This window comes from Camponotus vicinus, unplaced genomic scaffold (genome assembly GCF_025532165.1).
Source record: "Camponotus vicinus isolate PSW18456_S1 unplaced genomic scaffold, iyCamVici1.0 SCAF_6, whole genome shotgun sequence".
NCBI classification, from domain to species: domain Eukaryota; kingdom Metazoa; phylum Arthropoda; class Insecta; order Hymenoptera; family Formicidae; genus Camponotus; species Camponotus vicinus.
Window position 1 is genome coordinate 15281318 of NW_028141978.1, and position 27102 is coordinate 15308419.

Consider the following 27102-nt stretch of genomic DNA (forward strand, 5'->3'; position numbering starts at 1 on the left):
AGACTGAAACAGATTAGCTGATATTTTTGAAACATTAATAATTTCACCTAAATATAAATCATTAGGCATTAAAAATATCAATAGTTATAGTCATTGATTTAGTACACCCGCAAAAAAAACGGATCACTAAATTTTAACACAATTTTTTCACATTTTCAAATAGCGATAAATCAGCAAAAAATCATCGTATCGAGATGAAACAAAGCTCAAGTTAAAGCTTAAACATTTCTCTTAAAAACCAAGAAAACCAAAGGAGGAGGGTCCCTAAGGCCTGTTTTCGGCACCCTTCAAAATTGGACCAAAATGGCTGGAATCACTTCCTTATACCCTTGGAAGTAATATTTAGTCAATTCCGGCCTAAACGGAAGTATTTAGAGTGTATACTTCAAGTATACATGGTGCATCAGCGCGCCCGTATCAAGCATTTCTTTGGAAAACTAAACGTTTTTGAGAAAAATGTTTCAGATAAAAGTTGTATGGTTTCAAGGGGGACATAAGATGGTGTCATTGGTTTGACCTTCGATAGTCATTTGAAGGTCACGTGAATGTCGATTTCAATATTTTATATAGAACCACCTATTTTTACATATCTTGTAGCTTATCTCGAGAGCTTTCCAAAACACTATCGTAGATCACGTAGAAACACTTATTACAAATACTTCTGAAAGAAATGACTGACGTATTTTCTGCCGCAAGGCTAAATACGAAGTTTTGAAAAGAACTGTTTTAAGAACTGTATACACCTTTTTGAGAGCAACTACGATCCCTTAAGCTTTTAATTCAATAGACCAGGTTCTGCTTATGTCCATGGCCTTATATCGGACCCTATCTCACATCTTAATGTCAGAGATACACAAAATGCGTGTATGCGCGTACCCAGGGACCTGGTTACGATAAAAATAAAACTAGTTCTTGTCAGAGCTGCTTCTCGAGATTTTCTTATTACGCAAGAAGATATCTTGTTATTTTTTAGTTTTTCTTCTTTATTTTTTCTCCTTCTTTAGTTTTCAATCTTGCATAATTATTCAGATTTGTTCTACAGTGAATTGCAATTCATAATTAGGCGTTTCCAATATGACAGAAAATATTAATGTTCCTGCAAACGAAACAATAACTATTCCTTTTAGTAGACCATCTATGACACATAAATGCATTATCTGCAAAGCTAAGTCGCCGCTTGTTGTTGTACCTTCCCTGGCTAAACTTCGGGTTTTTGTTAAGCGTGGATTGATAATTCACGGAAAGGCACGATGTTGCAAGAGACATTTAAAAGGCAGTTTTTTTAACGTCACTGATTCAAATCGTATTGAAGCAGTTTCGGATACAAGTACATTAAGTGCATCACAGATAACTGACCTGCTAAATGATCTTTGTGCTTGTGTGCAGAGAGGGTTCTTAGATTTTGAAAATCCTGGAGCATTGAGTGATATTGATTACCACCGACTTACCGGAATATCTGGCGCAAACTTCGACAATCTTTTCAGTTATGTGAAAAGTGAAATCCGTAGTACGCTTGCAAGAAGTGCACGTACTTGTATTGCAATTCTTCTTATGAAACTTAGAACCGGACTATCCCACTCAATTCTTTCAACCCTCTTTGGTTTGCCTAGAAGAACAATAGGTAAGGCAATTCACTCTACTAGAAAAGCACTTTTGAAGTGCTTCGTTCCTATGCATCTCGGTTTGGATCACATAACGAGAGACAATTTCATAAAAGAGCATACTAGGAATTTGGCTAAGGATTTATTTGCAGAAGGCGAAGATGTAGCAATCTTAGTAGCAGATGGGACATATGTTTACATCGAAAAAAGTAGCAATTACTCTTTTCAACGACGGACTTACTCTTTACATAAAGGAAGACCTCTAGTCAAGCCTATGATGATGGTCAGTACCACTGGGTATATTTTAGAAGTATTTGGCCCTTTGCGGATGGGAAAAACAATGATGCAAGTATACTGAACAATTTGGTGAAGCAGACACGTTCTCGCCTTTTGCAATGGATAAATCCTGAAGATGTGCTGATTGTTGACAGAGGATTTCGTGATGTGATTATGACTTTGGAAGAGTATGGATTAATTCCAAAAATGCCAAACTTTTTATAACAAGGAAGTCAACATGATACTTTGAGTGCAAATGAATCCCGACTTGTGACCGCGATACGTTGGGTTGTTGAAGCTGTGAATGGGCTACTGAAAACGTGGAAAATGTTCGCCCACGTTATTCCCAATAGTCAAATTCCCTATATTGATGACTTTGTAAGGATTGTGGTTGCACTTTGCAATGCTTATAGACCGCCAAGAATGGAAGCATCATCACCAGATGATGAAATAATTGCGCAAAGAATGCTTGCTCGAAGTAGGAAAACGAATGATCTCCAAAAATATATAGAGGACAACGGATGGATTAGAAGGTCAGTTATTTGGAGAAAAATTGAAGCGACTTCAAGATTTTCCACGTTTGACATTGGATGATCTTCACAAAATCACCATTGGGGTATACCAACTAAAACAAGCGTCATCTTATGCTAGAGAACATATGTCGGATGAAGGTAATTACGTTCTCTATGTGCACCAAGAAGAATCGGACATTTTAAGAGTCAAATTGCAATCACGGCATACATCCTCAAAACAATACCAACTTTGGATTCGGTACGAAAGAGACAGTTTTGACCCTATAAGAGGCTGGTACTGCCAATGCAAAAATGGTGCGCGGACGTTAGGATGCTGCGCACACTGCATTGCATCTGCATTGTGGTACCTAGGATATGACAGGCATCAAGTAAATGCACCACGATATCAGTGACGTGTACCCGGATTATTTGTTAGACGCAGCCACTTGGTCGGAGACCGACGAATCAGAAGAAGAAGAAGAAGAGCAATAATTCAAGCACCCCAAAAGGTGAGAGGCAAGAGGACTCACCTTAATCAAGCACCCCAAAAAGTGAGAGGCAAGAGGACTCACCTTAATCAAGCACTCCAAAAGGTGAGAGGCAAGGAGGCTCACCTTAATCAAGCACCTCAAAAGGTGAGAGGCAAGGGGACTCACCTTAATCAAGCACCCCAAAAAGTGACAGGCAAGGGGACTCACGTAAATCCAACACCCCACTCTCCGTGGCTTCTTAAAGGAAGATTACGTTTACGATTTTACTGTTCACGTGTGGAGAATCAACAAGAATAAATAATATGATTTCAATCTCGGATCTCCTTAAGTAACGTTTCTACAAATCTATCTGTAAGAAGCCTCATAACTCGCAAAGTACTTAATGAAAAATGACTTAGTTATAAGTGTTTTGGAAAGCTCTCGAGATAAGCTACAAGATATGTAAAAATAGGGGGTTCTATATAAAATATTGAAATCGACATTCACGTGACCTTCAAATGACTATCGAAGGTCAAATCAATGACACCATCTTATGTCCCCCTTGAAACCATACAACTTTTATCTGAAACATTTTTCTCAAAAACGCTTAGTTTTCCAAAGAAATGCTTGATACGGGCGCGCTGATGCACCATGTATACTTAAAGTATACACTCTAAATACTTCCGTTTAGGCTGAAATTGACTAAATATTACTTCCAAGGGTATAAGGAAGTGATTCCAGCCATTTTGGTCCAATTTTGAAGGGTGCCGAAAACAGGCCTTAGGGACCCTCCTCCTTTGAATTACAAAAAATGTTTTATAAAATGACGGACGTTGAAGATAGCCTTCGAAAAATGGGAAACAAATTTTTTTTTAAACTGTTGCGTTGCTCAAGAGAATCGACACGCTAATACACAAATGTATGAGTTTTGAAGCTCATTTATTTCCTAACAAATCCATATTTTAAACAATTTTCTACGACCTTTTTTAATAAAGTTATACCGTTTATAAGAAAATGTTGCAAAATGAGCCTTTTCTTGTAAAATCTGCAATTCAACAATAAATTATCGAGAAAAACTTTTTCAATAAAAGAAATTAAAGTGTAACTCGACCCTAGATGCTCCATATGGTTGGATTTAAATCTTGTGTGAGTGCGTGTACATATGCATATGCATGTATCCTGCTCTTGGCATTATCTAGGGTCAACGAGGTGGACGTGGCAGGATCCCATGTGTGTGTGTGTGTGTGTGTGTGTGTTTGTTTAATAATGCGTATTGCCTCCTTTCGCATTTATCAATTTTTCGATTTGTTGGAGCATACTGTTAATCAAATTTCTTCCTGTTTTAAATTGTTCGATTCCTCTTGCAAAGCGTTACGGTGAAAAGGTCCATTTTGCAACATTTTCTTCAAAACGGTATCACTTTATTAAAAAAGGTCGTAGAAAATTGTTTAAATATGAATTTGTTAGGAAATAAATGAGCTTCAAAACTCATACATTTGTGTATTAGCGTGTCGATTCTCCTGAGCAACGCAACAGTTTAAAAATAAAATTTGTTTCCCATTTTTCGAAGGCTATCTTTAACGTCCGCCATTTTATAAAACATTTTTTGTAATTCAAATTTGGTTTTCTTGGTTTTTAAGAGAAATGTTTAAGCTTTAACTTGAGCTTTGTTTCATCTCGATACGATGATTTTTTGCTGATTTATCGCTATTTGAAAATGTGAAAAAATTGTGTTAAAATTTAGTGGCCCGTTTTTTTGCGGGTGAGTGTATTAGGAACATGATTTCAAACCTGTCAAATTCTCTTGCTCTTTTATTTCAAATTTTGAAGGAACAGCACCGTGTTTTAATTTGGCTCTTTTTGCTGTGCGATCAAAATCGTCGTCTCTAAAATGCATATGACTGCTGCTTTTCCTGGTTCTTCGGAACGATCTGTTGCCGCAAGCCGAAATTGGCGCTGAGAAGGAATTTTAGGAAATCTGTAAAATTCAATTAACATCTAAAAATGTATTATTGAAATTATCTACAAATTATATAAGATTTTTTCCAATATTATAATGTAAAACTCGTATACATACAAATGGAAGACCTCTGTGTTCTTATCGTTGGTTTCCTTACAATTAGGGGCCCAACAATATTTCATTTTTATTGAATTCAGTAAATTCGTTCACTTCTAAGGATAACTGTTACCAGGAGACGTAGCATGTAACTAAATTATTTCGAACAGAGTATGGTTACAATGTGGCAACTCTGGATGTGGCAACGTTTACCTTCTTAAGAGTCGAGGTTTCTCTGTCGCATGCACTGCGAGGAACTGTTTGCCCTTTTCCCGTAACTCGGCAACAGTTCAAACAAAGGCCGAAGTAGGCAAGTCCAGTAATATATGGTCTAAGATATTACCGAATGCGCGGATACGTACAAAGAGAAAAAGATTTGCATGCAAGACTTGCCTGCAAACGATAAACATTGTGTTCTGAGGAGCTCTATGACAGATAAGATTTATACTAGTTCAAGAGAAGATTTATACTTACAATTAGTTTCTACAGTATATAGGTATTATATATATATGTGTGTGTGTGTATATATATTATATATTATAATTAAAATATCATTTAAGAAATATTCGAAAGTTTAAGGCCGAGAGAACACTTATTTCTTTATTATATAACAATGTCTTGTACATATTCTAGGGCGGCACATCCGTTTGATGAAACGATAAATAAGTACTTCGTATTTTTCGATTGTTGGATATCATTTTGAAATTGCACAAAGCCGTATCTATATGTATATATAAATTTTGTCTAACTTGAAGGAAATATAAATGAGACAGGCACTAAAATAAACAGGTTGCAAGAATCCTTGTCAATATGTTTCAATAAATTCAGTTTATCACTCTAGATTCGGCTTTGTGCAATTTCAAATGAAAATGCCCAACAATCGAAGAGTACGAAGTACTTATTTCTTCATCAAAGGAATTTGCCGCCCTAGAGTGCACAAGATATCGGTATATAACAAAGAAAATAAGCATTCTCTCATTATACAGGGTGATTCAAAACAACCTGATGTCTTTGAAATATGATATTCTTGAACGAATTCTAAGACTATTTTTCCTCTTGAAAAATTTTGTCCAAAGCTTAATTTTTGAGTTATAATAGAAAATAGTTGGCTACTCACGAGTCCTATACAACGGGCGGGCAGGGACGACGCAACGCGTCACGAGACAAATGCTCTCCCGTTTCCCCAGACAGTCAATTTTATTGCACAATATTTGATCCTTTGAAGTGTATTAAATTATTATTGCAGTTTTCTACACAATATTTAACAATATTATTACCGTCTAGGAGGGTTATAACGTAACGCTTAAGAATAAAATATTCAAACGCGAAATTACATAAAGTAACAAATAAACTGGAAATGGACGAATGAAAAACGAAATAGTAATCGCAATTTGATTAAATATTCTTATCTTTAAGAAAACTGACGAATTTTATTTTTTTCTGGGGATCGTTTATCTTATAAATAACAGCTTCTAAATTTCACTTGACTTTACACAATAAAAATATTACTATTTTAATATTACTATTTTTTTTATTGTAAATATTTGCAAGTAATAATAAAGATTATTAAAAGAAAGGCATAATTAGTTTCATACATAACACCTTCCACGCCCTCTTTTCTGTGTCGTACAGCAGAACGAAGTTTTTTTAATAGCATACGTCTTTTTTTGTATGCAGGTGTTTTTATCAATTCGCGTCTTTTCAATAAAATTTTTTGTTGTCTCCATATGTGCTGTGTGTGGTGTTTCCCTGGTGACAGATTGATTTTTTTGCTATTTTTTGCGTGTACGATTCGCCCAAATTTTTTTGTCCCACAGCACAAGCGAAACAAAAATCAGCAGAGGCAGTCATACTGTAGCATCTCGACTTAGGAGCTTTGCTAGCCATAGTTGCATTTAAACTTTCGTTTGCATTGCTCGATGCACATGTCGAGAATTTTTGTGCATTTGAGGCTAATTTGTCGAAGATGTTTTTCAGTTCTTCGAATTATCGTTGATCCTGAAAATCTCCCGGAATAATTTTTTAATCGTAATTTTCTTCATTTTCAACGAAGCCGCACCACGTACCGCATTTATTTAGTATGGTCGTTGAATACATGATAGGGAATACTTCGGACTGCATTTGCTAAACCTACGCTGTCACTTTTGTTCTGAGCAAAGGCATAAGTAAAGCATCTATGGAGATATACGATTCGATCCTTGGTTAACTCCTTATGATTTTTTTGAATGTTATATATCTTTTTCTTTACTCCTCCTGACGTGTGGTTAACATCAGATTGTTTGATGATTGGATGACTAGATGCAGCCCTACATGCAGAAATAGTAGAACTATCATCGTCTCCTACCAACACTCCAATTTGAATATTTTCATTTCGCAGAATCTCACTCTCAACCACAATTTTCTTGGCAACATGAGCCTCCATTGCTTTTGCCGATCCGTAAATTTCTTCGACAATCATGGTCTGGTGTTGGGCCATTTTGTTCGCATTTTCTACATATACGGTTGCATGTCGAATAATCTAAAACCGGTCCACTCAAGCAGCCTATAATGGCTCCAAAACCATTATTACTATCATATTGTCGACGAGCCTCTGGTGCTCCATCCCATGTCATATGAGACGACAATTCGAACTGCATCATTCCATGACACAGTGGGATTTTCTTGTACGACAGATTTTTCGAATTCTACGGAACGTTGTAGATCAGGAGAGGACGTCGATGTTTGGAGATCAATAGGAGTTTCATTTATTGATTGGCGATGGACAATGAAATTGGATCGAAAATCTTCAGGTCTAGATCAAATAAGAAATATAATACATTATCAATTATTTATATTTGAATGTTTATTATTTGCAGAAAATAGTAGAAGAACTATTATAAATTGAACATATTAGAAATTAAACATTATTATATTTTATTTTATTATTTTTTTTATTTATTTTATTATTTATTATTTTATGAATATATTATTATAATTTAGACTATTAGAAATTGTACATATATTAGAAATTAAATTATTATTAATAAAATTATAAAATTAATTATTATAAAATCATGACACCACGGCAGAGTTACATTTATTTACTTATTTCATAATTATCATCAATAATAAATATTATAAGATCTGAATTCAATAAAATTCAGATAGCGTAATGCCTTCAACTAGATCCAAAACAAACTTTCGTTTTATTTTGAAAAAATGTTTTAAAGAAAAAAAAGCGATATAAATAATATTCACAGTTCCACAAAAATATTTACAATTGAAACAAATAATCTGTATTATTCTAGAAATTTTCTTCACAGGAAAAAAGTGATTTTTCTTATATTCATGACTAAGGAAGTTATGAAAACCATCGACCAATAAAAAATTAATTATTATTAAAAAAAAAGATTAAGGAACACTTTTAGATACTGTCTGTAAAAAACTGCCTCTTAATTACAGTTGCTTCTCAATGTTCTCCGCTTGCTCTACTGTCAATTTTTTTTTCAATTGGGCTGCGTTTCGACAGCTTTGTTTGGCTACGTCTTCCGCTGCGCATCCAACTTCTTGTTCATACTTTTTGAATGTCTTGAACTGAAAGCATGGAACATTCATGCATGCCAGCAATTTTTCCAGATGCGACCATCCTAATTCGGAATGCAAAACACCTATAAACAGTTTCATATTAGTCGCCTGCGTTAATACATATTTTTTGAGAGAAATTCATACAACGATGTGATTCTATAATAGTACGCAGTATGGACAACCCCCATCGTTGTATGAATTTCTGTTTATTTGAGTTTTTTTGCTCAACAAGACTATATACTATAATTGGTAAATAATTGAGAAGGTAAATAGAAAGAATGTCGATCATACCTATAGCTGCTTTGTAGTTTATATCAAAACGCGTATTGCGTTTGTCACTGGAAGGTCGCATTGTGCATGTTAAAATTTCGTTTATGATGAGGCATTTATGACATCGTATTGCCAAGTGTGAGCCCAATCCACGACGATACTCGTTTTCGATATATTCGAACGATAAAGCTTCTTTGCACGAAACGCACCACATTTGTTGTCCCAGAAACTCCAAATCGACAATGCGTCGTCCGTCTAATGACGATACCTCTTCTTCATCGTCCTCCTCTATACTATTTTCGTGAACTTGTTGGGGCTCATCAATAATCACTTTTTTCCGCTCCTTTCCGATATTTTGCTGTAATAATCTTTTTTCGTAAACTTTTTTCGACACGATTTTTCCCTTCCACCGATAACGTCCGTTCACTTTGTTCATTGTTAAACGAAAAAATACGAACTAACCTCACACCTCGAGCAATTTTTGAAAGTCTGACAACCTACAAATGCGTATAAGCCATCGACTGATATAAGCAGTATAGGCTTCGTGTGTAGAGTGCGCAGTCCGGCCAACTTACGAAAAATTACAACGTTGTCACATTTCACGCTCGCCAGAGACATGACAAGTTATTAAATTTATTAATTAAATTGCTATAAATAATGCATTTTTTTAATTAATAAATGTTTTAATATTTATTCTGATACTTTAAACCACTCAGTATCGTTAAATTATTTTATTCTCAAAAATGAAATTTCGTGTTGTCAAGTTGGATTTGAGGTATCGTCACTGCCAAAAGTTAATCATTTCGATTAACGAAATTCGGAATATTTCAGTAAAAACGCAATAAATATTAAAAAATACATCTCTGCACTGTAGCTAAGATCAAATTGTAATATTCCACGCAATTTCTCATACTCAAAATACACCAAAAGTGGATATATTCGTCAATATTGATTTTCAGTTACTTTTTGCTGGGATTGTACATACAAAGCATCCTTAAAAAGCGTAGAACTAGAAATTTTCAAATTTCATGGCTAGATGAAAGTAGTTTTAAAGGATGGTTAGCTCCTCATCCTTCAGAAAATAAAGCGCTTTGCACAGCATGTAATAAAACCATCAGTTGTCGTAAAACGAATTTAATTGAGCATTCACAGACGGTCAAACATATGGAAAAAGTAAGGTTATTAAATTATAAAATCGATGATAATAATAATACATTGTCGCATAAAGATAGAGTCAAACGCGCGGAAATAAAATTAGCTGCTTTTTTCGCAGAGCATAATGTTGCCTTTTCCACCGTAGATCATTTAATTCCGTTAATAAAAGACATTTGTATAGATTCTAAAATTGCACAAAATCTTTCACTCCCTCGAAAAAAGTGTTCATGTATCGTCAAAAATATTATTGCTAAACACGAAACAGAAAAAATTGTAGAATATTTAAAAACGTGTAGATTTTCGATTTTAGTTGACGAAAGCACAGATATTTCGGATAATAAAGTAATGTGCATTTTAGTTCGATATGTTTCCCCTTTAAATAAAAAAGTTTCTACTCCATTATTAGATTTATTACTTTTAGATGCAACAGATTGTTCGGCAAATAAAATTTTCAATATTTAAAAATTTTTTAGAGAAAAAATAAATTCCCATTAAAAATATCATTGGATTAGCGTGTGACGATGCATCTGTTATGGTAGGATGCAATAATTTTTTTATGAGCCATTTAAAATCAGAAATACCTGAATTAATAACATTAAATTGTATTTGTCATTCGTCCGTACTCGTAGCTAGTAAAGCTTGTGAAAAGTTACCTTCATCATGTGAAAATTTGATTAAAGGAATTGCCACTTACATTTCGGGCAGTGCAAAGAGATGTGCAATTTTGGTTGAATTCCAGGATTTTTTCGATACAGAGCGACATAAAATATTAAAACTCTCAAATATACTAGATGGCTTAGTTTATAGAAATGTGTCGTTAGACTTTTAGAAAATTGGGAAGTCTTAAAAAATTATTTTACTTTACAGTAGTTGAAGACAAATTAAATCCTGCAGAAATTATTTTAGAAAATCTAAATGATAATTCGATTAAAGCATATTTATTATTTTTGAAATATTCATTAAATTTTTTAAACAATTTTAACGCTCTATTTCAATCGCGTAATATATTAATACATAAATTATATGAAAGTAGTAAACAATTAATATTTCAATTTGCACAAAATTTCGTGAATCTTAATGTTTTAAATGATATTTTTACTTTAAATTTAAATAATCAAAAAAATTTACAACATATAGACAATGTATACGTTGGATCGGAATGTGAAAGCTTTTTAGAAACTATATCTTTAGAGTGCGCTCAACAAATTAAATGTTTAGATTTTTATATTACTGCAGTTCAAGAAATGCTAAAACGTTTACCGTGTAATGATGTTTTTTTTAAGAAATTAACGTTTTTAGATCCTGAAATCGCTTTATATAATGAAGGTAGAAATAAAATTAAAAATTTAACTCCTATTGCTACGCGAATTAAACATAATAATATAATACAATTAGATTTTGAATGGAGGATTTTACCTTCAATCTTTGATGAATAAAAGAAACAAGAATTAGCTTCTCTTGAAATAGATGAGATGTGGAAAAATATATACTCTAAAAATTTCGATGGAACAAAAATTTTTCCAAATTTAGAATCTGTAATTGAAATAGTCTTTTCTCTTCCACATTCAAACGCTAAGGCCGAAAGAATTTTTTCTATTGTAACGGATGTTAAAAATAAAAAACGAAATCGTTTATCTAATGATACTGTTTCCGCGATTTGTATAGTTCGGTCCAGCTTTCAAGACGCAAATAAAAATTGCACTAATTTTGAAGTAAATTCAAGGCATTTAGAACTGCATAATACGCTAAATTTATATGGAGATATAGCGCAAATCTGATGGTTTTTAATTTTTTTTTATTTTTATTTTTTGTATTATTTTGCATGAAAGCTTTTGCAGTCTATTAGATATACTTGTCTAGCCATTACACTATTTTCTTTATGCATGTTAGTAGTATAGCTAGGCGGGTTCTAACCCAGGTCCTCTCAGGGGGGGTGAGGTGCGAGGGGAACCGCGGCGCGGGGGGAGTGACGTCACGCGCGGGGAAGGAGGAATTGCGACGCGCGGAGAGTGACGTCACGCGCGGGGAAGGGAGAACCGCGACGCGACCGGTGGACGAGAGGGTCCGCGAGGAGAAGGAGGATCCGCGGAAAGAGAATGGTGCTAAGATGTGAGAAGGATAGCGCTACGTGTGGGAAAAGGATAGCGCTAAGTGTGTGAAGAGGACAGTGCGACAAGGATGGCATCAACGTGCGACAAGGATGGCGTCAACGTGGGACAAGGACGACGCATTGTAAGATGACGCATAGGTGGGAGAAGGACGACGCAAAGGTAAGTGAGTGAGTGAGTGACGAGCATATGAAAGAGAGAGAACAATAACGCGTACGAAAGAGAGAACGATAATAGCGCGAGAGCAACGCGTGCGAGAAAGAACGATAATATCGCGAGTCTTACAATTAGCGCGCGAGAGAGAACAATATTGCGAGAACAACACGTGCGAAAGAAAGAACGGTAGCGCGTACAAAAGAGAGAACGATAATATCGCGAGAACAATGCGCGAGAGAGAGCGCAACGAAGATATCGCGAGACTTACAACTAGCGCGCGAAAGAGAGATAGCGTAAGGCAGTGCTTGGAATTAGTTGCCCTTTTCGGGCCGAAATCGGAGGCGACGCCTACGATTCCCCCACTACCGCCCGAGGCTCGACGGCCGAGCCGCCGATCGCACGCTATGCCTCAGGAGCGTCCGCCAAGCGTCCCGTTTCGCCAAATCGTCATTAAAATTTTCGTTATTAAATAATTTTTCTTTTTATAATTAATTAAATACCCAAATTTTTATTATTATAATATATTATATATGTATAATCTGTTATAAATACATATTATACATACATGTATGTTATGATAATTATACATACATGTATGTTATGATAATATATTTTTGATATTATACATGATAATATATTTTTGATATTTATTTATGATATTATACATACATGTATGTTATGATAATATACACTCACCCGCAAAAAAAGCGGTACACCTAAAATTTGAGAAAATTTCATCAAATTTTAAATGATCATAACTTGGTAAATAATGATGATAAAAATATGTTTAAAAAAACAAAATGAAGGCTGTAATGTCCACTTTAAGAATATTTAAGTGGCAATTATGCTCAGCCATTGTTTTCAAAATGGCGGATAAGGAAGTGAAAGGATGTAAAATTGATTATTAAAGGATCGAGTTTGGGACGGTGCACGGCGTAAATCAGGTAACGCAGCCCAATGAGACCAAATGCTCGTGAAAGTGTGGAGTGTTATCTTTAAAATGTTTTTTTACCGAGCTCGATACGATGATTTTTCGCTGAGTTATTCCGAATTTAATTAAAAACGCTCTTTTTTCTTCTTCAATTTGCAGCTCAGCGAATAATTATCGTATCGAGCTCGGTAAAAAAGCATTGTAAAGGTGATACTCCACACTTTCACATGCATTTCGTCCCATTGGGCTGCGATACCTGATTCACGCCACGCACTGGAGCAAAGCGGGAACCTTTATTTATCGGTTTTGTATGCTTTCATTTATCCGCTATTTTGAAAAAAAATGGTTGCACATAATTTCAATTTAATTTAGGTGTGTGTGTGTGTGTGCTCGTTTGTATACCACAAGGATAAGGACCCCGTGGTTCGTCAGCTCCACAGTATTTAAAGACTCCAAACCCTCCTTGTGGCGTGTGTGTGTGTGTGTGTGTGTGTGTGTGTGTGTGTACGGGCGCACGCATGTGTGTATTAATAGTGGGTATGACCTCCTCGTGCGCGTATTACCTCATTCATACGATCAGGCATACTCTGTATTAGTCTTTTTATTTCATCCTGCGTAATTGCATCCCATGCATTTTGAAGAACTCTTTGAAGTTCTTGCAGTGACTGAGGTGCAAGTACGTGATTTCGTACTTTCTTGCCGAGATTGTCCCACAAATGCTCAATGGGATTTAAATCCGGACTACTTGCTGGCCAAACAAGTCGATTTATGCCAACTTCATCGAGGAAATCAAACACTCTTCTCGCAGTGTGTGGTCGAGCATTGTCTTGCATAAACAAGAAGTTCTCTCCGATAAAGGGTGCATACGGAACAACATACGGAAGGAGTATGTCTTCCACGTATACATCTGCGTTCATGTTCCTGTCAAAAAAGTGCAAATCTGTATGAGCGTCCGCTGAAATACCTGCCCAAACCATCACAGAGCCTCCATTGTAGCTGTACCTTTCACTTACAGTACAATCTGCAAATCGTTCTCCACGACGACGATAAACTCGTTCTCGTCCATCTGGAGAATAGAGACAAAAACGAGATTCATCGCTAAAGAGTACTTTGCCCCAGTCTGCGTAATTCCAGTCTCTATGCGCAACTGCAAAATTGAGTCGAGCTACGCGATGACGACCTGTAAGAAAAGGTACAGCCGCTGGCCTGCGCGAAAACAGATTTTGTTCCGCTAATCTTCTCCGAACGGTGTCAACGGATACATTGCAATTGTGGACATCCCTTAAATTGTTTCGAATTTGAACAGCTGTTCGATGTCTGTCTCTTAATGAATTTAAAACAATAAATCGGTCATCGTTTTCATTGGTACGTCGAGGGCGCCCAGAACCAGGCCTCCTCTTGAAAGAATTGGTGTCTAAGTACCTGGCATAAGCACGTTGCACAGTTGACACTGACAGATCAAGTGCCTCAGCAACGTATCTTCGACTTCTGCCATCTTCAATTAAAGCAACAACTTGAGCAGCTTTTTCTGGAGTTATCGTTGCCATAATCGAGAAGTAATTTCGAGAAGAAGTAATTAATTATGGTTTCAATAGATGAAGTCGCAAGGAGCAACGCGTCTAGAGAGCTAGCAAATCAATCGCATAACTTGTACTATAGTCTTTCAATGTTTTTTCCGTTTGAGACGTGCTTATGCCAGGTACATTGAAAGACTATAGTACAAGTTATGCGATTGATTTGCTAGCTCTCTAGACGCGTTGCTCCTTGCGACTTCATCTATTGAAACCATAATTAATTACTTCTTCTCGAAATTACTTCTCGATTATGGCAACGATAACTCCAGAAAAAGCTGCTCAAGTTGTTGCTTTAATTGAAGATGGCAGAAGTCGAAGATACGTTGCTGAGGCACTTGATCTGTCAGTGTCAACTGTGCAACGTGCTTATGCCAGGTACTTAGACACCAATTCTTTCAAGAGGAGGCCTGGTTCTGGGCGCCCTCGACGTACCAATGAAAACGATGACCGATTTATTGTTTTAAATTCATTAAGAGACAGACATCGAACAGCTGTTCAAATTCGAATCAATTTAAGGGATGTCCACAATTGCAATGTATCCGTTGACACCGTTCGGAGAAGATTAGCGAAACAAAATCTGTTTTCGCGCAGGCCAGCGGCTGTACCTTTTCTTACAGGTCGTCATCGCGTAGCTCGACTCAATTTTGCAGTTGCGCATAGAGACTGGAATTACGCAGACTGGGGCAAAGTACTCTTTAGCGATGAATCTCGTTTTTGTCTCTATTCTCCAGATGGACGAGAACGAGTTTATCGTCGTCGTGGAGAACGATTTGCAGATTGTACTGTAAGTGAAAGGTACAGCTACAATGGAGGCTCTGTGATGGTTTGGGCAGGTATTTCAGCGGACGCTCATACAGATTTGCACTTTTTTGACAGGAACATGAACGCAGATGTATACGTGGAAGACATACTCCTTCCGTATGTTGTTCCGTATGCACCCTTTATCGGAGAGAACTTCTTGTTTATGCAAGACAATGCTCGACCACACACTGCGAGAAGAGTGTTTGATTTCCTCGATGAAGTTGGCATAAATCGACTTGTTTGGCCAGCAAGTAGTCCGGATTTAAATCCCATTGAGCATTTGTGGGACAATCTCGGCAAGAAAGTACGAAATCACGTACTTGCACCTCAGTCACTGCAAGAACTTCAAAGAGTTCTTCAAAATGCATGGGATGCAATTACGCAGGATGAAATAAAAAGACTAATACAGAGTATGCCTGATCGTATGAATGAGGTAATACGCGCACGAGGAGGTCATACCCACTATTAATACACACATGCGTGCGCCCGTACACACACACACACACACACACACACACACACACACGCCACAAGGAGGGTTTGGAGTCTTTAAATACTGTGGAGCTGACGAACCACGGGGTCCTTATCCTTGTGGTATACAAACGAGCACACACACACACACACCTAAATTAAATTGAAATTATGTGCAACCATTTTTTTTCAAAATAGCGGATAAATGAAAGCATACAAAACCGATAAATAAAGGTTCCCGCTTTGCTCCAGTGCGTGGCGTGAATCAGGTATCGCAGCCCAATGGGACGAAATGCCTGTGAAAGTGTGGAGTATCACCTTTACAATGCTTTTTTACCGAGCTCGATACGATAATTATTCGCTGAGCTGCAAATTGAAGAAGAAAAAAGAGCGTTTTTAATTAAATTCGGAATAACTCAGCGAAAAATCATCGTATCGAGCTCGGTAAAAAAACATTTTAAAGATAACACTCCACACTTTCACGAGCATTTGGTCTCATTGGGCTGCGTTACCTGATTTACGCCGTGCACCGTCCCAAACTCGATCCTTTAATAATCAATTTTACATCCTTTCACTTCCTTATCCGCCATTTTGAAAACAATGGCTGAGCATAATTGCCACTTAAATATTCTTAAAGTGGACATTACAGCCTTCATTTTGTTTTTTTAAACATATTTTTATCATCATTATTTACCAAGTTATGATCATTTAAAATTTGATGAAATTTTCTCAAATTTTAGGTGTACCGCTTTTTTTGCGGGTGAGTGTATTTTAAACGTTATATAATAATTATTATATATTAATTTTGAGAGATAATAGTTTTCCACATCACCCATGAGGTACTATTATAAATGCGTTTCTTTTAAAGTGGTTTCCCCAGTAGGCCTATTCCACTAAAAATCAAAATAAAGAAAAATAATGAAGATAATATATGTGGCTTGGTGCAGGAATATTTTATATCATAAGATATAAAATAAGATATAAAATATTTTATATCATCATTTTATATATTTATATCATCATTTTATATCATCATTTTATATATCATTATTTTATATCATAAGATATAAAATATTTTATATCATAAGATATAAAATATTTTATATCATAAGATATAAAATATGTAAAAATGGAAGAGGAAACAGAAAAAAATTTAATGCGATTTTCTAGGTCGTTTGCACGATTCTACTAAACATGACATATCTACGGGAAGTTTAGAAGTAGTAGTTCGCATCAGCGAGGATAATGATGCGTCACTCAAAGAAGATCGTTTTTTCGTTTTAATAATTTTCATTTTCGAAAAAGAGCATTCACATAAATATGTGGATCCAAACATGGAGAAAATTCGAAGGCCGAAATTTTTAAGACGCGGATAACATGATGCATCTAAAATTTTAAAAAATTCGACTTTTCTAGCCGTGCTTTTAAAGAAATATCACATTGCAAATCGCAAAGTTCTGTCTGAAATTCTAGGCTTTGTTCCTCGATTTGCGCAGCGAGAGGATGCTCGAAAAGTATTAAATCTTTTCGTAATATTTCAAAATCTTTGAAACGCGTATCGAATTGGCTTATCAACGGATCAATTATTATATTAATTTGTTTTTCTAAATTACAATTTATGTCATGTTCTTCAAAGAGAACCTGGCAAGAGGGAAAATAATGAAGAATATTATTTTCTAAGTGATTTTTAAATAATTATAACTTTCCGCAAAAAGAATCGACATGATTAACTAATTGCGAAATAGATTGATTGGTCTTTTGCAGCTTTAAATTTAAAATATTTAAATGATTTGTCATGTCGGTTATTAGAACAAGCTCGCAAAGCGAATCTAAATCTTCGAAAAAAAATTTAAATTCATCACATTTTGTAGGAAAATTTTCTTGCAAGAAAAGAGAGATCTCTTTTCTTATTGCAAAGAACTTTTCTAAACATTTTCCTGCACTAAGCCACCGAACTTCACAATACAGGGGCACATCTATATAAATTGCGTTATGCTCCTCGAGAAAGAGTTGAAACTTTCGATGAGAAAAAAATTTTTCACCGCCTTTAATTATATTAATAATTTTTGTGACGGTTTACATTGCGGTGCACAGTTTCACTACTTTCCCACATAACGCTTCTTGGTGAATAATACAATGAATGACAGGGATTTTCAAACCTCGCTGCTTTAATTGACCGAAGAATTCATTTTTTGAACCTATCATTGCCCTTGCGCTATCAGTTATGATAGCTGAACATTTAGCGAAATTGATATGAAATTTTTGGAGAGTTTGATTAACAGCTTCGAAAATATCACTACCCGTTGTTCTATTGTGTAATGGGACAAAATCTAAGAGCTCCTCGACATATGAAAAATCGTTTTGCACGATTCGAGCAAAAATACTCAATTGACTCACATGCCGGTTATCGGTGCTCTCATCGAGACATAATGAAAAGAAAGAACAAGATGCTAATAAAGATTTTAATTTTTTTTCTAAAGAAGAAGCAATATCATTTACACGCGATTTTATTGTTTCGTCACTTAAAGGAATGCTAGCAGCTTCTTCAAGAGTTAACGAATTTCCAAACGACTCTACTGCTGCGATGAGACATTCCTTTACAAATTTTCCTTCAGGAAATGATTTTGAATTTTTCGCGATAAGGGTTGAAATCGCATACGATGCTGTAAGAGCTTTTACCGAGGATGAAGCATTATCCGAAGATGCATTATCACGAGAATTCGGACTACAACCTTCTTGATAAATTAATTTTAAATCTTCGATTAAATTAAATTTCTCCTCGTCCACATATTTTGAATATTCATGTGAATGCTTAGTTTTATAATGCCTATGAAGAATATATTTTTTAACAATAGAGGGTTGATAACCACACAGAAGACAGGTGATTTTATCAAAAATGTTTGTAAAAAAAATTTCTTCCCATTCTTTATCTTCTTATCATTCTTTATTCTTTATTTTTAGAAAAATTGCACGTACCTTTGCTCCCTGTCCATTTTGCAGGTAATAGGACACTATCACTATTACCCACTTATTGTACTTTAATAATACGGACCTTTAAATCTCACACGAGACTTTAAATTTTAAATGCTCACGTCACGCTGGTCGCTGGTAGAGTATCGTTGAGAAACAACGGCGATAAACATTGTCGTTCTTTTGTTTCATCTCTTCGTTGTTAACAATTACGTTCTGTTGTTTCTCAACGATACTCTACCAGCGACCAGCGTGACGTGAGCATTTAAAATTTAAAGTCTCGTGAGAGATTTAAAGGTCCGTATTATTAAAGTACAATAAATGGGTAATAGTGATAGTATGCTATTACCTGCAAAATGGACAGGGAGCAAAGGTACGTGCAATTTTTCGATAAAGAATGGGAAGAAATTTTTTTTACAAACATTTTTGATAAAATCACCTGTCTTCTGTGTGGTTATCAACCCTCTATTGTTAAAAAATATATTCTTCATAGGCATTATAAAACTAAGCATTCACATGAATATTCAAAATATGTGGACGAGGAGAAATTTAATTTAATCGAAGATTTAAAATTAATTTATCAAGAAGGTTGTAGTCCGAATTCTCGTGATAATGCATCTTCGGATAATGCTTCATCCTCGGTAAAAGCTCTTACAGCATCGTATGCGATTTCAACCCTTATCGCGAAAAATTCAAAATCATTTCCTGAAGGAAAATTTGTAAAGGAATGTCTCATCGCAGCAGTAGAGTCGTTTGGAAATTCGTTAACTCTTGAAGAAGCTGCTAGCATTCCTTTAAGTGACGAAACAATAAAATCGCGTGTAAATGATATTGCTTCTTCTTTAGAAAAAAAATTAAAATCTTTATTAGCATCTTGTTCTTTCTTTTCATTATGTCTCGATGAGAGCACCGATAACCGGCATGTGAGTCAATTGAGTATTTTTGCTCGAATCGTGCAAAACGATTTTTCATATGTCGAGGAGCTCTTAGATTTTGTCCCATTACACAATAGAACAACGGGTAGTGATATTTTCGAAGCTGTTAATCAAACTCTCCAAAAATTTCATATCAATTTCGCTAAATGTTCAGCTATCATAACTGATAGCGCAAGGGCAATGATAGGTTCAAAAAATGAATTCTTCGGTCAATTAAAGCAGCGAGGTTTGAAAATCCCTGTCATTCATTGTATTATTCACCAAGAAGCGTTATGTGGGAAAGTAGTGAAACTGTGCACCGCAATGTAAACCGTCACAAAAATTATTAATATAATTAAAGGCGGTGAAAAATTTTTTTCTCATCGAAAGTTTCAACTCTTTCTCGAGGAGCATAACGCAATTTATATAGATGTGCCCCTGTATTGTGAAGTTCGGTGGCTTAGTGCAGGAAAATGTTTAGAAAAGTTCTTTGCAATAAGAAAAGAGATCTCTCTTTTCTTGCAAGAAAATTTTCCTACAAAATGTGATGAATTTAAATTTTTTTTCGAAGATTTAGATTCGCTTTGCGAGCTTGTTCTAATAACCGACATGACAAATCATTTAAATATTTTAAATTTAAAGCTGCAAAAGACCAATCAATCTATTTCGCAATTAGTTAATCATGTCGATTCTTTTTGCGGAAAGTTATAATTATTTAAAAATCACTTAGAAAATAATATTCTTCATTATTTTCCCTCTTGCCAGGTTCTCTTTGAAGAACATGACATAAATTGTAATTTAGAAAAACAAATTAATATAATAATTGATCCGTTGATAAGCCAATTCGATACGCGTTTCAAAGATTTTGAAATATTACGAAAAGATTTAATACTTTTCGAGCATCCTCTCGCTGCGCAAATCGAGGAACAAAGCCTAGAATTTCAGGCAGAACTTTGCGATTTGCAATGTGATATTTCTTTAAAAGCACGGCTAGAAAAGTCGAATTTTTTAAAATTTTAGATGCATCATGTTATCCGCGTCTTAAAAATTTCGGCCTTCGAATTTTCTCCATGTTTGGATCCACATATTTATGTGAATGCTCTTTTTCGAAAATGAAAATTATTAAAACGAAAAAACGATCTTCTTTGAGTGACGCATCATTATCCTCGCTGATGCGAACTACTACTTCTAAACTTCCCGTAGATATGTCATGTTTAGTAGAATCGTGCAAACGACCTAGAAAATCGCATTAAATTTTTTTCTGTTTCCTCTTCCATTTTTACATATTTTATATCTTATGATATAAAATATTTTATATCTTATGATATAAAATATTTTATATCTTATGATATAAAATAATGATATATAAAATGATGATATAAAATGATGATATAAATATATAAAATGATGATATAAAATATTTTATATCTTATTTTATATCTTATGATATAAAATATTCCTGCACCAAGCCACATATATTATCTTCATTATTTTTCTTTATTTTGATTTTTAGTGGAATAGGCCTACTGGGGAAACCACTTTAAAAGAAACGCATTTATAATAGTACCTCATGGGTGATGTGGAAAACTATTATCTCTCAAAATTAATATGTAATAATTATTATATAACGTTTAAAATATATTATCATAACATACATGTATGTATAATATGTATCTATAACAGATTATACATATATAATATATTATAATAATAAAAATTTGGGTATTTAATTAATTATAAAAAGAAAAATTATTTAATAACGAAAATTTTAATGACGATTTGGCGAAACGGGACGCTTGGCGGACGCTCCTGAGGCATAGCGTGCGATCGACGGCTCGGCCGTCGAGCCTCGGGCGGTAGTGGGGGAATCGTAGGCGTCGCCTCCGATTTCGGCCCGAAAAGGGCAACTAATTCCGATCACTGGCGTAAGGGATGGGAGCGCAAAGGAAATGCGTATAAATAATTGCAATTTTTATACAATTAAAATATATAAAATTTATTAAAATGTGTTTATGTAATAATACATTTGTGTGTGTGTGTGTGCCTAATAATAATAACAATAATAATAATGATATAATATAAAAATATAAAATTTATTGTAAAAAATATATATAATGGAGGGGGGTGATGCGCCGCTCCTGGAAGGCTAAGGGGGCCTTGCGCCGGGCTGAGGGGGGCCGCTCCTGGAACAGAAAGAGACATACATTTGAATAGTTTTTAATAATTTATTTTAGGACTTTTGATGTATTATAAATTGAAAGTTACTTACAATATTTTCCATGGTTCATCTTTATACAGTACGCTGAATTTATATTTTGATACAGGTTTGTATTCATATTTCTTTTTATCATCGCGTAAACTCTAAAATCAAACATAATAATTTTAAGTGTTTTAAATTTATTACACATCGACAAAAATATTTTACCTACAACGTTTCCAAGTTCCGCCGTAGTATATTCTCATGCTCATCTTCTCCCAGTTTTTCAAAATCTTCTATTAATTCGAGATTTTCACGCAGTTTGTTTCCAATACATTTAACTTTAGAATGATTAGGTTCTATATTGCAACATTTACATCCATGATATTTTCACATCTCGCGCACATATTTCTCGAGCTAGGAGAAATGTCCTCAACGAATTTGTGCGAGATTTTTTCAAGCCGAGCTCTTGATGTCTTATAAATTGAACGATTGAAGTTTCCAGATTCTTCTTTGAAAGTTGTTCCCGCTCTATTCGAAGTAATTCTTCATCTTGACTAATCCGAAAACGGAAATCAGGTTCCTCATCGGATGATTCCTCCTCTATTTCTCTCCTCCCTCTCTCCATCTCATTCATTTCTCTCCTCTCTCTCTCTCTCTCTCTCTCTCTCTCTGTTAGGTATGAGTAATGACTCACTGTTAGGTTTATACCAAATACGTTTATTATGTACGGCTTGCTCTCCGTAGCGAGACTGACTCTGCTGTTCCAGCTCACCTGTCCGAACATTCCTCCTCCCCTCTCTCGCGTCGTGAGAGCTCCTTAGGGCCGTTTACCTAGGTCATGTGGCCCAATCGCCAAATATCTCACACTCTCCATCCAATAATCATCATCATCCGTATCGTCATCGATGATAATAACGGCTTCTTCAGCCATTATACGTGACCAACGATACACAGAAGAACAACGAAAGAAATAATATTCTAATGTCGCAGACTCCTCTTTATTATATATCTTTTAATATCTTTTGTCTCATTCTAACTAAAGCATCACGTCTCATCTACCTCAGCATTTCTCTACATCTTTGGCGGAGCGTGTTGAGAAAATTATCAACTATTCTTATTCGTATGGAAGGAAAGAATTAAAATCACAGATGGAATAAAAATAATTATTTATTACACGCATCGTAAAGAATATCATTTACAGCGCATGTTAGTAATTCGCAATCAATTAATGATTCGCTGTTAAAGACATCACTCTCGCGTATCGTTTTTACAGCTTCGCATACAGTAGTAATATTGTTACGTTGTAATGCAGTTTCAAATTGTTTAAATTTTTCATTCACGAGATAGGTATTCTCGCATAACTAATTGTGCTTATGATCGATACAATTTTCAAAATTAAATAAATGTAATAATGTTTGTGGTTTCATATACAAAGAATTTTCGCATAATGCGAGTTTTACAATTTTCGATTGATACATTTCGATCGTTAAATCCCCAATTCTTAATGGGGGAGCAGTCGATTGTAGAAAACAGTCAATGTCTGCTTGCTTCTGCATCAACAAATTCCACGTTGAAAAAGGCAACACTATTTGATTGCCTCGATTATCGCCGAGAATCAGCTCCACGTACGATACAGCTCCAACGCTTATTCCAATATCCAAATAATTATACGATATTGGGGTTAGAGCGTATCTTCTTCCAAGTATACGAGTCGCACGATGAAGCTGAATGCTATATAAATGTATATATAAAATAGATCAATATATTAAAAAATTTTAATAAATAACAAAATTTTTAAATCTTTCTTACGTGTAGCATTTTTGCTTCCTACGCGGTGGAGTTTCGCCGTTTCGAATCGGAACGTAAAAATTCATGTTGATTTCTTCAGTGAACCTTTCACACGCGCGATTGATGTAATACTGATCATATTAGAATTATTATTAATTCAAATAGTATTGCAAATTGTGATATAGAGGGGATTACTGCTGACGCAACATTTTAATTTCCTCTAAAATTTTGTCGCGCCGATGTACGGCTGCGGTGACATCATCATCCCCAGAACAAACATTTAGCTGAATATAACAAAAATTTTCAAGCGCCGATGTAGGGCTGCTCCCGATGCGATCAATTATACGTGACAAATCGCGAAATTTTCAAGGTTAAATTGCGCATCAGAACAAAGATTTAGCTGAATGCGCTAAAATCGAGCGCCGATGTACGGCTGTTCCTGATGCAATCACGTTAGATTTTTCAAATGTGCGTGACAAAATGCGAAATTATCAAGATTAAATTGCACACGCTATTCTGGGGAATTTTTTAAGATGAAATCATTCTAGAATGTTCGATGATAAAACAATGCAGGAGAATATAAATCATGATAAAGAGGCATACCCCGCCAGTATTTTCGCTAAAGTACATCAAAACAGTCATTGGAAAGCGCTTTTCGCAAGTCTGTTACAATATGGAGGAACAAAGTTTGCGAGAGCAATCCATTTTGGTGAATTCATTGGAAGATTATATTGCATGGGAGCAACGATGCGACCAATACATCGAGTCGTTGGAAGAGCAAAGTCGAATCAAACGACCGCGATTATCGATCGGAAATCGACAATCGCTGATTGCTCGGATCGCGCGCCTCGAGGGTTTGAAAAATTCTTTACGCGGACGTTTCGTACACGCGGGTGCCGGATGTAGCGCGCGTCAAAATGGACTTGTGGCGCGAAATTGATACGGCGTTCGAGAGTCGCGTATTAACTGGTGCGGTGATAAACTATAATCACATCGAATCTCGCCAATTTCTCGAGGACGCCAAAGAAATTGTGTTAAAACATGTGAAGAACATTATGAAAAAACATTATAATGTGAAAGTGAACACTATATTTAACGGTGAATTCGTGACTGGATATAAACGTGCCAACAAAAGTATCAATACGAGAAACTATGAACTCTTTCGCACGTTCGATTTACGCGAGTGATACGAACGGTGCGTCATCGAGACCACCCTAGCGTCGCTGGAAGAGTTTCAGGAACGCGACAGCGGGTGGGCACTGTCGCGAATATTAAATTTAACTGTAAATATAAATAAGTATAATTCTATGCGCGCGGGATGTCACATTAAATTCCCGCGGGAGATTATGATGAAAAGAGCGGTGATTAACGTGCAATCAAAGGATAATGCGTGTTTCGCATGGGCAGTGGTCGCCGCCCTATACCCTGCCGAAAGTCACGCGGAACGGGAATCATCGTACCCGCATTACGCGACAGTGCTGAATCTCCGGCCATTGAGTTTCCAGTGACTATGAATCAGATTAAATAATTTGAACTTGCAAAAAATATCTCAATCAACGTGTACAGCATTGAAACGAAGGCATTGTTCCGATACGTCTTACGGAGCAAAAGCGGGATAAGCACATCAACTTGTTGTACGTGGAAGATGGCAACAACGTCGGACATTTCGCGTGGATCAAGAATTTATCCCAGCTCGTGAGCTCACAACTGAGTAAACACAAGAATCAAAAATATATCTGCGACCGGTAAGTTTAATTTATATAATTCAAATAATTATAAGATATATAACAAATTGTTCAAATCTTAATTAAAAAATTTTTTCTTTTACAGATGCCTGCATTATTTTAGTTCAGACGACAAGTCGCATACGGTCAACTGCCGTGAGATGAATGGTTGCGCTATCCGGTTACCGAGCGATAAGGACAAGTGGCTCGAGTTTAACAACTTTAATCGAAAGGAGCGGCTTCCATTCGTCGTATATGCTGACCTGGAATGCGTTCTGGCCAAGACGGAGGAAGAGAAGAACATGTACCAACATCACCAAGTATTTAGTATAGCTTATTATGTACATTGTTCGTACGACGAATCATTATCGGTGTACCATTCGCGTTGCAGTGCCGATTGTATAGCATGGTTCGTCGAAGACTTTAAAAATATAGCACTGCGTGTAAAAAATATTTTAACAACCAATGTCCTCATGGTAGATTTGACGTCCGAAGAGTGGGAAAAATTCCATAGCGCCACTCAATGTCATATATGCGAAAAACCATTCGCGGCAGACGATACACGCGTACGCGATCATTGCCATCTAACCGGACGGTACAGAGGTCCCGCGCATTCAAATTGTAATTTAAATAAAGAAATTTTTATAAAGAATCTTTTTGCATTCCGATAGTGTTTCATAATTTATCCGGTTACGATTCACACTTTATTATCGAGGAAATATGGCTATTTCCTCGCCACAGCGTTCGAAGGGAAAATCGAGTTACTTCCAATAACAAAAGAGAAATATATTTAGTTTACCAAAAATGTTGATGTTAAGGAAGAAAAATCAAAAAATTAAGTAAAATTACGTTTTATCGATTCATTCAAATTTCTCACATCGAGTCTCGACAAATTGGCATCATTTTTAGATAAAGATAAACTCAAAATTTTAAAATCGGAATTTCAAAATTTATCAACCGAAAATTTCAATTTATTAACACGGAAAGGTGTATTTCCGTACGAATACATCGATTCCGTTGACAAGTTGCAAAATACATGTTTACCACCGCGCGAATCATTTTACAGTTCCTTGACCGGCGAAACTGTATCCGAGACCGATTACGCGCACGCCGAGAATATCTGGACGCGATTCTCCATTCGGACGCTAGGCGAATATAGCGACTTGTACCTCAAAATCGATGTCTTGTTATTAGCCAATATTTTCGAAAACTTTCGCGATAAATGTATCGAAAGTTACGGACTCGACCCCGCGTATTACTATACTCTCCCCGGATACACGTGGGACGCCATGTTGAAGCATACGAAAATTACGTTTGAGTTTCTTACCAACATCGACATGGTTATGTTTATCGAACGTGGTATACGCGGCAGTCTGAGTCAATGTTCCAACAGATACGCTCGTGCTAATAACAAGTACATGGAGTCGTACGATCCATCGAAACCATCGTCATACTTGATGTATTTCGATGTAAATAACTTGTACGGATGGGCAATGTGTCAGCCGTTGCCCTATGCCGATTTTCGATGGGTCGACGACGTGTCCAATTTTGACGTATCATC

General features: G+C 35.8%; 1 protein-coding gene and 1 pseudogene across 1 annotated transcript; one reads left to right on the forward strand and one right to left on the reverse strand.

Annotated features, from left to right (window-relative positions):
• Window positions 1–8350: 8350 nt before the first annotated feature.
• Window positions 8351–9185, reverse strand: LOC145973000 (uncharacterized). The gene is made up of 2 exons (XM_083102102.1): window positions 8771–9185; window positions 8351–8562 (listed from the first exon to the last, which is right to left on the reverse strand). Exons 1-2 carry the CDS (start codon window positions 9183–9185, stop codon window positions 8351–8353), a joined length of 627 nt encoding a protein of 208 aa, XP_082958228.1.
• A 307-nt stretch (window positions 9186–9492) lies between these two features.
• Window positions 9493–10733, forward strand: LOC145973315 (zinc finger protein 862-like; annotated as a pseudogene).
• The last annotated feature ends 16369 nt before the right edge of the window (window positions 10734–27102 follow it).

Bases quoted from the DNA above. Each gene is read 5' to 3' on its own strand.
- LOC145973000 (XM_083102102.1), bottom strand. From the start codon at position 9,185: ATGAACAAAGTGAACGGACGTTATCGGTGGAAGGGAAAAATCGTGTCG. The intron at 8,563-8,770 runs GTATGATCGACA...AACTGTTTATAG, and splicing joins AAACTACAAAGCAGCTATAG to GTGTTTTGCATTCCGAATTA.